The sequence below is a fragment of the Struthio camelus genome, chromosome 7 (assembly GCF_040807025.1).
Source record: "Struthio camelus isolate bStrCam1 chromosome 7, bStrCam1.hap1, whole genome shotgun sequence".
In the NCBI taxonomy this organism is placed as follows: Eukaryota; Metazoa; Chordata; class Aves; order Struthioniformes; family Struthionidae; genus Struthio; species Struthio camelus.
This window is the reverse complement of record NC_090948.1, coordinates 43,361,632-43,374,377: the sequence shown is the minus strand read 5'-3', so window position 1 is coordinate 43,374,377 and position 12,746 is coordinate 43,361,632. Positions and strand designations below refer to the sequence as shown.

Here is a 12,746-nt window from a genome sequence, read left to right as displayed (position 1 = left end):
GAGAGATTACCTACAGAATGCATTTCAAGCTAATTATGAATACTGTCATAAATAAAGTTTTAATAAGGACTCAAAAACCTTTCAGTCATAGTAATTCTTGTCAACTTCTATGGGGGTGGTAACTGAAATAAAGTATAGGAGAGTATGTATAATATATATTTATATATATAATATATATATATATATATAATGCCATTTTTCCATTTCCAATGACTACACCATAAAATGTAAGCAAGGCTTCTCAGAAACATCGCAACATTCAAAATCAAAACCCTCATTCCAACCTTCACATTCCAAAGGAAGAATAACAGTGCAAAAGCCCATCACGTCATTATTTCCAATCCTGCCCGCAGTGTTGCATACTGGAACCTCTCCAGTCAAATTTTGTTATCATGAGTCCAAAAGCGGGACACAGAACAGTGTCAATATCCAAGGATTTTTAAAGCATGAACATTTTTGTTTATTAGCCAACACAACTTTCAACTGTTAAAAACAGACAGGGTGAAACATGATTCAAAGGGTAGTTAAATGTCACATCTCAAGGTAACCACCTCCTGCTCCTCAGTAACAATGGGAATAATGATTGCTGGAACCAGCGACCTTGATCCGTTAAGATATTACAGTCTAATTAAACCTACCAGTCAGAAAACATTTATCAGCTTTGTTAGAAGTTAGAGTCATGGATTTGAGCAAAACTGACCAAAAGATCCCCAAAAAAGCACTTCATACCTTTGTTTACCAAGAGTAGTTGATGGAAATCCTGCCTTGTCTTATTCAAATTCTTACCATTAATGCTGTTGTACAGGGCCCTTATTGATTCCACACACAGTTGTTATCTAGGCGAGAACACAGCTAATGAACTTCAATGTCAGCACCGGTAAGTTAATTAAATGGGGTGGGGGAGGTGGGAGGGAGGTTGACATCCTAAAGAAGTGTAAATTTGGGGACAGCTACTCACGGTGAACTTCATAGCAAACAATTTTGTCAGCTACTTCACATGTATATACAACAGTAGTTGTACTCTGTTAAGTCATCTGCAGTCTGGGCACATCAATTATATACCGAAAGCGAATCTCAATCCCTACTCCTGGCTATATCCCTAGGAACAAACGATACAAGACTGCCAAGTTTAGAAATCTAATTTGTTTTTTAATAGCAAACAATATATTTGGGACAAGGTCTGGTTTTAAAAAGTACACATATCTTCATTTACGTGCAGTGTTGAGAATTTACTGCAACACTGGTTTCCTCTAGATCATGTGCAATGTCTCTTTTTAAAACATTGTAGGTACTGAGTATTCAAGTAAAACTCCCTAACAGTTACTGACATTTTTTTTTTTTTTTAAAAAGTGTGCAAAACTGCAAAACTCATTGTAATAGAATGTGTAAGGTCAAAGGGGTGGAACGGCTGACAGAGGTTTGATTGAATAAATGCATCATAAATCTTCAAAATAAACACTAACCTGGAGAATCTCCAATTGAAATTTCCTGTGCACCATTACAAAATATTTTTATATTAATGAGGAAAAAGCTTGCAAGGCAGCACACGAAGTATTCACAGCAGGAATATGATTGAAAAACTAATAATATAAATGTAAGATGTTGACTGATGTATGTACTAATAGCATTTGACTTTTAGCACTGGCCTTGATTACACAGGAGATGGAGCAGCCATTACAATTCGGAAAAAACAGTTAATAAAATCATTGTCAAATTTTGTAACAATTTGTTTCAAGCCCGTATTTTAGGTGATAGCCTCCACATTTGTATGGTTAAGTCATTGTTGCTGTGTTTTTTTTCTTTTTTTTTCCTCCTCTCTGTGACCCCAATAATTTTTATCCCTTCATTTGTGGGTCTTTAGGATGTTGTGAAGGTTCATTCCTGTACCCCTATACAGAATCACTCCCTCTAGCTGCCTTTTCTAGCACCATTACACTTAAAAAAAATAAAATGCACAAACAACAAGCAGTGACAGCGGCCGACTCTTCAACTGTCCAGGATGAATTACGGTAGCATGCTAAAGAAAGGTGCATGTAAATAGCTGGATATGGTACACAGGCCAAGCTCCAGCAGCCTCTATTCCTTTCTGAGCATTACTTTCCATCCCCCATCCAAAATACATGCATTAGAATGTAGTAAAACCTTCTAGAAAACTTCTCTTAGCCAACTGCAGACTTTTCTGTTGCCACATAAGTGCAAAAAAAGGGGCAGGATGTGAACCTGTATACTTGCGCTTTTTCGAAACTTTGTTTGGTGACAGAACACAAAAGGAAAAATTCCTACGTATACACATTAGGTCTGTCTCCACTTTTATAAAACTGGAATAAAATGGGAAAGTGCCATCTTTATAGTTCCTAATTGAAGTTTTAATGTCCTTTTGACACAAAAAGGTATATACATATCAGAGCTACGTAACTTTTTTGTTTTCCAACTGGACAAGTGTCAAACCCTGTATATTTTATAGGGTAAAACAAGATTGGTCAGGAAAGAATTGTTCCTATAATTGATAATCTGACACTATGTCCTATTGCCATTTAAAAAGGTCCTTTTTTTCAGTTTATTCAAGTTTGTCACTCTTCATGGTTTGTTTTTTCCATCTCTGATAAAAAAAAATATTCAGACTTTCGTAATCTGCGTATGCTGATCTTCATCAAAAGGTTCATTCTCTGGATCAGAGTCAGTGGTGTCAGAGTATCTATAATGATCAGGTTCATTGTCACTAACATCTGGTGTTACAGAAGTTGAACTGCTAGCCTCTGGATTTGATGGCTCTTCTACTGTTTTTGTGAAAAATAGCTTCACCTAGGAAAGGAAAAAACAACATTTAAAAAGGGAACCTCAACATTAACAGAGCAGAGGTAACAATGCAATTTTGAACAGCATGGCTCCTTTCGCTACGCTGAATCACTCAAGCACTCCTTTCTCTACTCAGGAAAGGAAGTGCTCTTGTAAGGGTAGCTGCCTCTCTCTACCACTCCCGGCAAAATAAAGAACAAATGGCAGAACAGCAGTTTTTCCAGGCTCCACCAAAAGAGTTTTGCGTATCTGCATCAACAGTTTGTACTCTCGAGTTATAGCCCGTCTGTTCAGGTAATTACGACCATTACCTTCAAAGGAAAGAATATGGAAAAATCTGCAGCTCTGCTATGGACAAAATAGATATTTCATGAGCAAGTCGGAATACCTCAGAAATCCTTCTTGGTGTTTGTTTTTATAAGCCATGGTGGCAAGGGCTCACGCTCCTCAAAGCTAAACCCAGAGGCTCTAGGAGAATAGCACTGGGCAGTCCTTTCAAGCAGGCACCTCTTCAAATCAGCTCAGGAATTACTGTGTAAAGGCCACGGGGCTTAGGGCAAAGCCTCCTGAACGGCAAAGCAGCTGGTACAGGACTGGCTGGTACGAAGACTGCTACCTGGGTCTCTGGGTTTCCTACCACTGGTCTCTAACGGCTTTGATGAAGACGCAGCATGGAACAAAACCAAAGCCCATACTCCCAGCTTTCTGCCATCTTAACATAAGCACTCCAATACCATATGTTGCCTTCCTGAAAAGCAAATAAACTTTAAAAGGTAGAACCTTAGCTAAATGGTGGAAAATTCATGTGAAATCAATTTCTCCATTTACAGCAGTTTCAAATGGTTCCTCCATAAGGCAAGACAGACAAGTCAGACAACTGCATGCAGTTTTTCAGCTTTGTTTACAGATAATACATACTGACCTTGAAGTTTGGAGAGAAATATCTGTTGGCTTTGTCTTTATTTGCTTTGTCTAGATCGTTTTTTGTTAATGTAAGGATTAAATACTCCTTATCATTATCTGAGCGCTCTGTACTGAAAATACCATCAAGTTCCTGATCTGCAACTAGACTTCCATTTTCTACTTTGTCTGAATTTTCATCCAGTCCTATGAAGAATGTATTTACCCAAAAGTGAAACATTTTGTCCTGGGGGGGAAAAAACACAAAGAACAAGCTTGCTTTAGTATTCACTAATGGCACATTAATTTGACTAACATATCATTTGGTGAAAAACAAATCGGCAATATCAAATGAAACCTTTTTGGACAACGGTATGTCACTGGTTACATTGCATGCAAAGACACTTTCACCAATTCTCCCAGACAATACACACAACTCTGCATTAATCGGACTAAATTTTAACCCTTTAAACTTTCAGAAGTCATTCCTTATTAAGAGGTGGCTTTAAAACAATCATACCTACAAAAAAAAAAGCAGATGACTAAATCAAACAAGTGTAAAATCAGTAATTACAAGGCATAAAGAGATTTTTCTTGCGTATATCTTGCAAACAGTAGCCAAACCTAATAGACAACTTCGCAAACGAGCTTGGATGAGTAATATTCATCAGAGAAAATCCTTCTCCTTAGCTTCCTGTCTAAAAGGATGCTTTTTTTTTAAATTAAATTTTGATATAGAAACAGCAGTAAGCTAACACCCTACAATACAGAACTGCTATCTTAGTGGACTCATTGCTCTACAGCAACAATTTCTAACAGTCAGATGCTTGCTGACATTAAGAGAAAGTCAGACTCTGAAATTGTCTGCTGTTCTTCCACACAAAAGAATAAGGATACCGGCACTAACAGTTTAAGAATATTCTCCTTAAGCAGAACTTGACAGTCAATAGCTATCTGGAAAGGTGTAAGTTAGCTTATCCAGTATAATACCGCCACATGCAGCCACACACAAAGAGGCAAAATACAAATATATCTATAATTGTAAAAAGTCAGTGGAGTGCCAGCTGATACCAGCCAGCACATCACATCCTTCACGACCACTAGAGCCCCTGGTTGAAGGCTGCTGCGGGTGCCTATGTTTGCACATGCTCCTGAAACAGCAGCAACAAATGTTTTGCTGTTGGCTAGGCAATCGCTAAAGATGAGATGCTCAGGAACTTCACCTTTAAGCTCTCAGGGAAATAGCTGCCCAGCATGTACTGAAGGTTCTTGCAATACTTCTTTATCATTTGCCACACTTCCGTCAGTCAAGAGTAGATGCTTCCAAGATCAACTACTATAAATAGGTCAGGCCTTGACTAGCACATTGAACCTTTCTGTATCTGAAACTCACAGCTATATTTACTTCCTCCTTACAAATAAAGGTTTCTGTTTGGATCTTTTGCCATAAAACTCGAATGGAGCCAAAATGCAAACAGCCAGTCTTTTTTCCACAATAGTCAGTATCTCTACATTTTCCCTAAAGCTGGTGGAGAGAGGATGACACAAAGCTAGCTCATAACAGAATCCAACGTGCTTTCATGTTATACAGGAACAGAATGTGGACCAACTCCATCCGAGCTAATTTATGCACCTTGCTTACCAGTCACACAAATCTGATTCTGATTTTCTTCCCAATCTCCCTAGTTATAAACCTCTGCTGAGAGGTTTATAAAACTTTATGAGCGTATCAGAGGTAGCACAGAAGTGGTTCTAATGCATATCACATCAGGACCCCTTCCCGCTGGAGGCAGTTTCGCACCAGCAAACCATCACAAAATTTCCTGGGATGCAGGAGCGGAGGGAAGGGCAAAGAGAAGGACTATTGCTTAACTTACATTCTCTTCCTCGTAAATTAAGAGAAATCTGTAAGCACGTGGAAGTAGAGGGAACTCAGAAGTGTCCGATGAAACAACTTCTACATGACTACTCTCCCGAAGTTTAGTAGCCCCATTTTCAGTATTTTCTAAAAGCACACAAAACAGCTTCTAGCCTGTGTGCACTTCTATAAGCACTAAAGGAAGCCCAACGGGAAAGAAGGAAGTTAACTATCTGTCAGAAATTCTTCTGGTAGTTAAGCAGTTACCCACTCCAACACATGCCTCACCAGCACCTTTGTGAATCGACAGTTTACCAGAACACGCAGTAAATACAGTTGTCTTGGGATGCTAACAGATGTTTGCCACTGCCACCAAGTCCCTTCAAGGCATCCTATCTACAGCAATCAGCAGATTCTTGTCAGGCACAACCTGCTCATACACCTAGCACCCTCTTCTTCACTAACTGCCCCAGAAACAATCTAAAACTGCACATCCTTGAGATTTGGAAGTACAGCCTGAATGTCCTGGGCAAGAGGATTTACTCTTCTGTAACGCTCCAGCTCCAACAAGTCACCAGCCTGTCGGCCATGTATGAGTTTAAACTGTTGCCTGATGAAGAAAGCCTAAGTAGGCAAAACCCCCATGAATGGGTCTGCAAGACTCTCCTGTGCCCAGGAGATGGATCCCCTAAAGACCCACAGTCCTCAGAAGAGATGAGATGATTCCTCCTGCTCGTGCCAGGAGAGACGTTCTGGCCAAAAGAGAACAACAATGAAAGGCATCAACCCTTCAGCTACAGAACAGCAACACTACGGCTTCCAAGTGCAATCTGCAATCAGGGAGAAGGGAAGCCTGAGGTTGGTGTTTCCAGCACTCAACGGTTCTATAAGCAGGCAGACACACCAGCTGCAGACTCACTGCTGGTGGAAAGGCCATCATCCCAGGGAGGACTCACAGAAGAAAGTGAGTTTCAGATGCCACCTCTTGTATCTAGGGTGATTGTACTACTGAAGTCTTGCATCTTCTTCAGTACCAAACTGCAGAAGCAGTAACGCACTTCGGTGCTAGTCCTCAGTACCGCGCACGATGCCTCCAGTGATGTCAACAGAGGAGAGATGAAGCTGATGAACATGCTGCAGCAGACGATTGATGGAAAAACTGGAAAATGGTTTATATCAATAGTGCTGAAGGAGCTTTGCAGAAAAACGGTGCCAAAGCAAACAAGGTCACTAGATGCAAACCAATGCCAGTGGAGGCAGAAAGCATGGTCTTGTCACGCCTCAGCTTAAGCTCGGTTGGGTGGAGCAGAACCGGGAAAGATTTACTCAACAGCTTAAGGGCCAGTCTGAACTGAAATTGTAGGTACTCAGCTTTACTGATATTGTCTTGGGGGGGGGAGGAGAGAGATGAACTTCTCACCAGACATTTTTAGCCTGTTTCCCTTGGGATAAATACACCTTACTGAGCTAGCCACTCTAAAACATCGGGCTATTTTTCTTCCTTTCCAGCTACACTAACTTAATTAGCTTAAAAAAACTAAGTTCTTGGGTACTGGAACATGGCGTAGTCACAAAAACTGAGAGAAGACTTGGTCACGTTTTTGGAATTAGCTCTTAAAGCTGGTAACCGTGTCACTGCTTTCACTGAAAAACAAAGCCCATTTTTCCAAGTGAGATTTCCATCAGCTTTACCAAGCTTCAGCAAAAATGGCAGGCTTCAAGATACTCCATAGGAGATGAAGAAAGCTGTAGTATGGGCCAACGAGAGGAATTTTAAAAACCAAGGCATGAACTGTACTTCGCTTCTACATGGAAAACTACTGAAGATCAGAGTACTGGACCAAGTATTCACAGTAACACTACTTAGTGAATAGGCTTCTGAGAATTATTATTAGCTGGTGGCTTTTCTCTTTTTCTGAATGTTTTGCTTCACTTCCAGTTACACAATAATCTGTCTTAAAAACTACAGATGTACGATATAGATTGTATTTCTTTTCATAACCAATCTACACTGCAATATCAGACACGTGAAACAAAAGCTGATTTAATCCTACTATTCTGACATATAATACCTATCCCTGCCTTGTACAGTTTTTTAGTTCTCAGATTAACAAAAAAAATCAGTGCATACATCCTCACTCTAGAGCTGATACCTACCTCTGACTTCCTCCTGAGATCTCTGAAATCCAAAAATCAAGATCAATTAAGCCATCAGCTAGGAGTTCCCATTTGCTTCTGAGAGTTCAGTTGTGCAGAGAAACCTACAGGTACTTCACCACTTTGGAGCAACATCTAAGGGTTTTGGCTATGCTATCCAGTAATCAGAGGATGGAGATCATGTTCCAACCTGTCCCAGGCCAGCCTTACAGCCTTCCCGTCACTACCGCTGATGGAACTTGTTGTACCGTTTTCAGCTCAACAAGTTAAAGTCTTCTGACGTTTTCAAAGCAAGTTCAGTGTTTGCTAAACAGCAATCAGCCAAAATCCTGTTTACCTATGTAGCATAATTTCTCATCTATACAAAGAGACAAAATGGCATACCCAACAGCTGTCAGCAATGCTGTCAGCACTGCACATACTAGATTCCGAGTATAAAACAGCAATGACTGTTATAAAAACCCACGCGAGGGTGTCTCTCAGATGAACACTGGGAGGGCTCAGCACTGTAACCCTCCTGAAAACGTCTCCTCTACCCCAAGGCTCCACAAGGAGGATCCCCACTGTATTATCATTAAACAGCCTCTAGCTGAGGCAAGTGACTTCAGGATACTCCAAAATCTTATCACAATCATGAAATCTTATCAGGAAGATTATCACGTCAACATCAATAACCAGAAGGAAAAGCCTTCAGGACAGGTACACGGAAGCAAACCTGACACCCAAACTACCAAATTCTAACAATCAGAAATTTGTACATGAAACTAGTAACTGCACCCAATTCTCAAGCCATTTTGTTTTCATTTCAGCAAACACACAGAACGAAAGGAAGCAGCTACATCACACTGAAGGAGGGGTCCAAGAATACAGTCGACAAATTTATTAGACAACAGAAGACCAAAAGCTGTGGACTTAGCTGCTGCCACATGGTACAAATTATCACCCCCTTAACCAACATCATCTCACCAGCACTAATAATCCTTTGCTGGAGGTCAGCTCCCATCAGCCACTGAATTTGCTTAAATTAAGTTATGCTACTGAATAAAACAGGACACTTGACTGCTTTAAATTTTACAATAAGCAGCTAGCATTGCAGTGCCAAAGTCCCTCGGCCATTCAAGTTATTCAAACTATCCAAGAAAAGCTTCATCGAAGCTGAAGAGGACCCTCTATACTAGAGGGCTCTGCAGACAATGATACAGTCGTTTAAAGAACTAGAGAGTTTGAAAGTGAATACAGAAGGTGATCAAATCCAGAAGGCTTCAGCTGAGACCAGCGGTATCAAACACCCAAAAAGACCCAGCAAGAGGACAAGGAGATTACCTTTATCTCTGGAGATAAGATATAGCCATTCTCCAGCCTGCTGCCCACAAGGGATCAAAAATTACAGTTTAATTAATGTTATTTTCTTGATTAGATTTCTTATAGAAAGTTAAAATGCTGAGTAGTAGATATGTGATGCCTCTAAGCATGTGCAAGAAAGCTTGTTCAGCTACCTACAAATCTACTAACAGAAAACCTTGGACGAGCAAGAATCAGCATTGGGCAACAGACCTGTAGTTTCTGCTTCCATAAACATGTGTACATAAGCCAGAAACTCAGAAAAAATACTGTTACTCCTACTAAGTTCCTGACAGCTTAGGTGGTCACCTCCTTGGGCGACCTTTAGGATGTGAGAAGCCTCCATGGTGGAAGGCACTCTCTATGGGTTTTGATTAAAGATAGCATAGAGTGAGGTTATCTAGAAAAGAAATAGACTTTACTATATGAGTCAGAGGGGGCTTCACAGATGTGAAACTTGCGCAGATAAATTTGGCACAAATTTGTGCCAACACAGGTTTTCTGCCATAAATATTCACCTCTGCCCTTTTCTTCTCTCAGTCACTTTACTTAACAAGTTGTCAGAAAGACCGTGTGGAAGAAGCATCTTTGATGCCAAAGCAAGTTGCCAGAGATAGTATTTCACTAATTCCCAATATTAATAGCTCAGTAGTGGGCTCATAAAGTTAACTACTAAGATACTTACACCTGGCAGGACCCATAGACCCAGCCCCAGCTGCTCTAGAATTTGTGCATTTGCATTGACATCAGTGCTCACCGATATCTTACTAGACTTGTGTAACACCATATACCTACTTTCTTTTGGCATCAGTTCTTACACAAGGTGGAAGGCAATTAAGAATTTGATCAAACAGATTTCTGAAGCAGATTATCAAGGTGGCTTCTGGTAGCCTTACAAAAGGCAGTGTTTTTCTGTCTAGAGAAGGGAAAGTTTTTCTCTCTCAAAAAAGCTTGCAGATGTGCAAAGCACAGCTTCCACCATCTCAGATTTCCTAGCCCCAGCTGTCCAAAAACACTGAGAAAAGGAGCATCTCCACAATATCTGTAATCCACAGACCAAAATAGTTAGGGTACTTGAAAAACTAGAAAAAAAGATAAAAGAACTCAGCAAGTAAAATTAGGCTCCTTAAGGAATAAAATCATAGCTGACACAACACACTGAAATGAAACTTCAGCATGGTTACATGCTTTCCACAGGCAATTCTACGCAATTGTTTCAATGCGTTCTTAAAGACAGAATTTATACTGCCAAAATTTTATGTAATGACAATGAGGATTTGTGACAATGAGTTTGTGCTATCACTGGAACTTAATGCTTTCCACAGAGGTGAAACAAATACAGCAGTTCATTCCTGGTGTTAAGGAGCTGAGATCCAGCACCAGAACTCTGTATTGACGCTCTGAGAGCTTAATAGGAAGAAGAGCTGGAGAAAATTTCCTATGAGGTCTGTTCATAAACCGTGTATTACTGAAGACAGTAAAGAAACTGCAAAATAGCCAGTTAAGATAGGACAGGGACTGGATAAAACAGGACTTGTCTCAGCTGTTTGGGTTTCGTTTCATCTCCTCCCTTACATCCCTCATGTCTAGCTCACAGTACTTATCTGGATGCTCTCGTAAAAGTCATTTCTCAAAACTGACCCATGTGGATTGAAGTTCTAATTAAAACGATTTTACTGTTGACTTAAACTATATTAAAAATGCTCTGTTTTACAGTTCTGTGTATTGCACAGCTGTACTGATCAACTAAGACATCTGATTTAACAGGCAGAAGAAGAAATTAAGAAACTTGAAATTCACAGGCACCAACACGTAACGCACATACACAATGGAACAGTACATTTTCAGCCTCTGAAAAATTTATCATTAAACTAGTTAACAATTTTGTTGCTGAACAAGCCCACAAATGAAATAGTGGGTACCTGTACACAGACATACATCTAGTAGGTACAACCTGCATGCATGGTGGTAACAGACTGTGTAACCTTCTCAGACACTTAGGTTTCCGTCTCTTAATCCATTGTAACGTTATTTTTGCTTTGCCTGTGCAGAAGACTTGCTCAATGAGTACTTGTAAGTTTTATAACCTCAAGTAGTGAACAACTATTTGTAATGAACAAGCTTAAGCTGCGAATACAAAGGTAGCATTTAAGTCAACATGGTTTCATCCTCAGTCTTCATTCAGGCAGGTGTGAAATAGCTATACAAGCTCCAGAATTAAGGAAACCCAAAGATGAGGCATTCCTCTTTAAGAATTGACTGACTTCGGTGTCAAAGTAAGTTCCAGATTAATTTTTCCCCCACAATCAGGACACTGATAGAAGTCTCACTTCTGAGCAGATTCTCTGAATGTCTGTCAAGCATTCCAGCTCAGGGAAATGCTACAATATGAACTCAGGAGATGGCTGAATAGAGCGCAAAGACATTTTCACAAAGTGCGTAGGAACTCAATTATCTCAGAGATTCAACCAAATTTGACAGATGGGATAGAAATCAGCCAACAGCACACAGACATCAAGATCCTGCTAAAACTTGAAGAAATTTTAGTGAAGAAAACATCTGGAATTAACTTGCTCAGTATGCAAGTCTATTTTTAGGATGAGAATGTTTCTTCCTCAGTTAGATTACTCACTACTACCCCTAACTACTGCAGTACATATCTACTATCATTTTTATCCAATGTTTGTACTTAAACTCACTGAATCTCAAAATATCCAGCCTTCATTTTGTGGTAGATTGCTTACTTGGGGAAAATTAGACATCAAAGAATTAAATACTGTGATTACACATCACCAAAAAATAACCAACATCCCAGGCCTGCACCAGGACTGGCTTCGCAACACTTTTGAGAAGAGTGAGAAAACCAACCTTTTTCAACATCTTGTTCTGTTTGTGGAAGAATTCCACTTTGATATCACCGCATACCGGCAAGGGTTGAGGGAATTCAAAGTACATATACTTGTCTTCACGTCTTGAGGGTCCTGAAGGGGAGGTGAATATCTTTACCTTTAGCTGGTACACCACAAACTGAGGATCTGCATGGTAAAACAGAGTGTCACTTCACAAGAAATGCCTTAAACTGTCAAAAAACGTAATATTAGTTTCAGAATCATAGCCATCAGGCTACAATATTTTAAAAGGTTAAAACAGGTCTATGAAGCATTAAGCATTGCCGTGCAGCAAGAAAAGCTTTACTAGATGTTACTGGAAACAATGTAATAGATTTCTGTACTTTGTAAAAATACTCTCAGCCTACCATGCGATTCCTAAAAAGTTGCTGCATCTTTATAACAACACTATATTGAGAAAACGACTATATAAAGTGACAGCTTCTTGACTTTTCCTTGTATGTGCCTCTCATCTCTATTTTATGGATGTAATTGAGGGGGTTTAGTCTCCCCTTCTCTTTTTTGCATTGCAGAGCGGGTGGTCATGTCAGAACAAACCAATTTCTCCCCTTACACAAACAGAACCATTATACAAACAGAACAAGGACAAAATTTAACATTAATATACAAACCAACCAACGCTGACAACAAACTATACAGGCACAGCCCATAAGTCGGTCCTATAAATCTCTGCCACCAGGAGGAAAGAAAAAAAGTGCCAACTACAGTGCAACTTTCAGAATTAAATCTTCAGGGGTAACAGCTCAAGTTGGAGTCTTTTTGCGGCTTAAGCAGATTTTATTTGG

General features: G+C 39.8%; 1 protein-coding gene across 1 annotated transcript in view; it reads right to left on the bottom strand.

Moving 5' to 3' along the window:
- Positions 1–886: 886 nt before the first annotated feature.
- Positions 887–12,746, bottom strand: part of PTEN (phosphatase and tensin homolog) — a 47,596-nt gene continuing 35,736 nt past the window's right edge. Inside the window, exons 7-9 of the mRNA XM_068951122.1 lie at positions 11,921–12,087; positions 3,719–3,943; positions 887–2,802 (exon numbers count right to left, since the gene is read on the bottom strand). Coding sequence (XP_068807223.1) covers positions 2,617–2,802; positions 3,719–3,943; positions 11,921–12,087 — 578 coding nt within the window. The 3' untranslated portion in view covers positions 887–2,616. The remainder of the gene's footprint in view (positions 2,803–3,718; positions 3,944–11,920; positions 12,088–12,746) is intronic.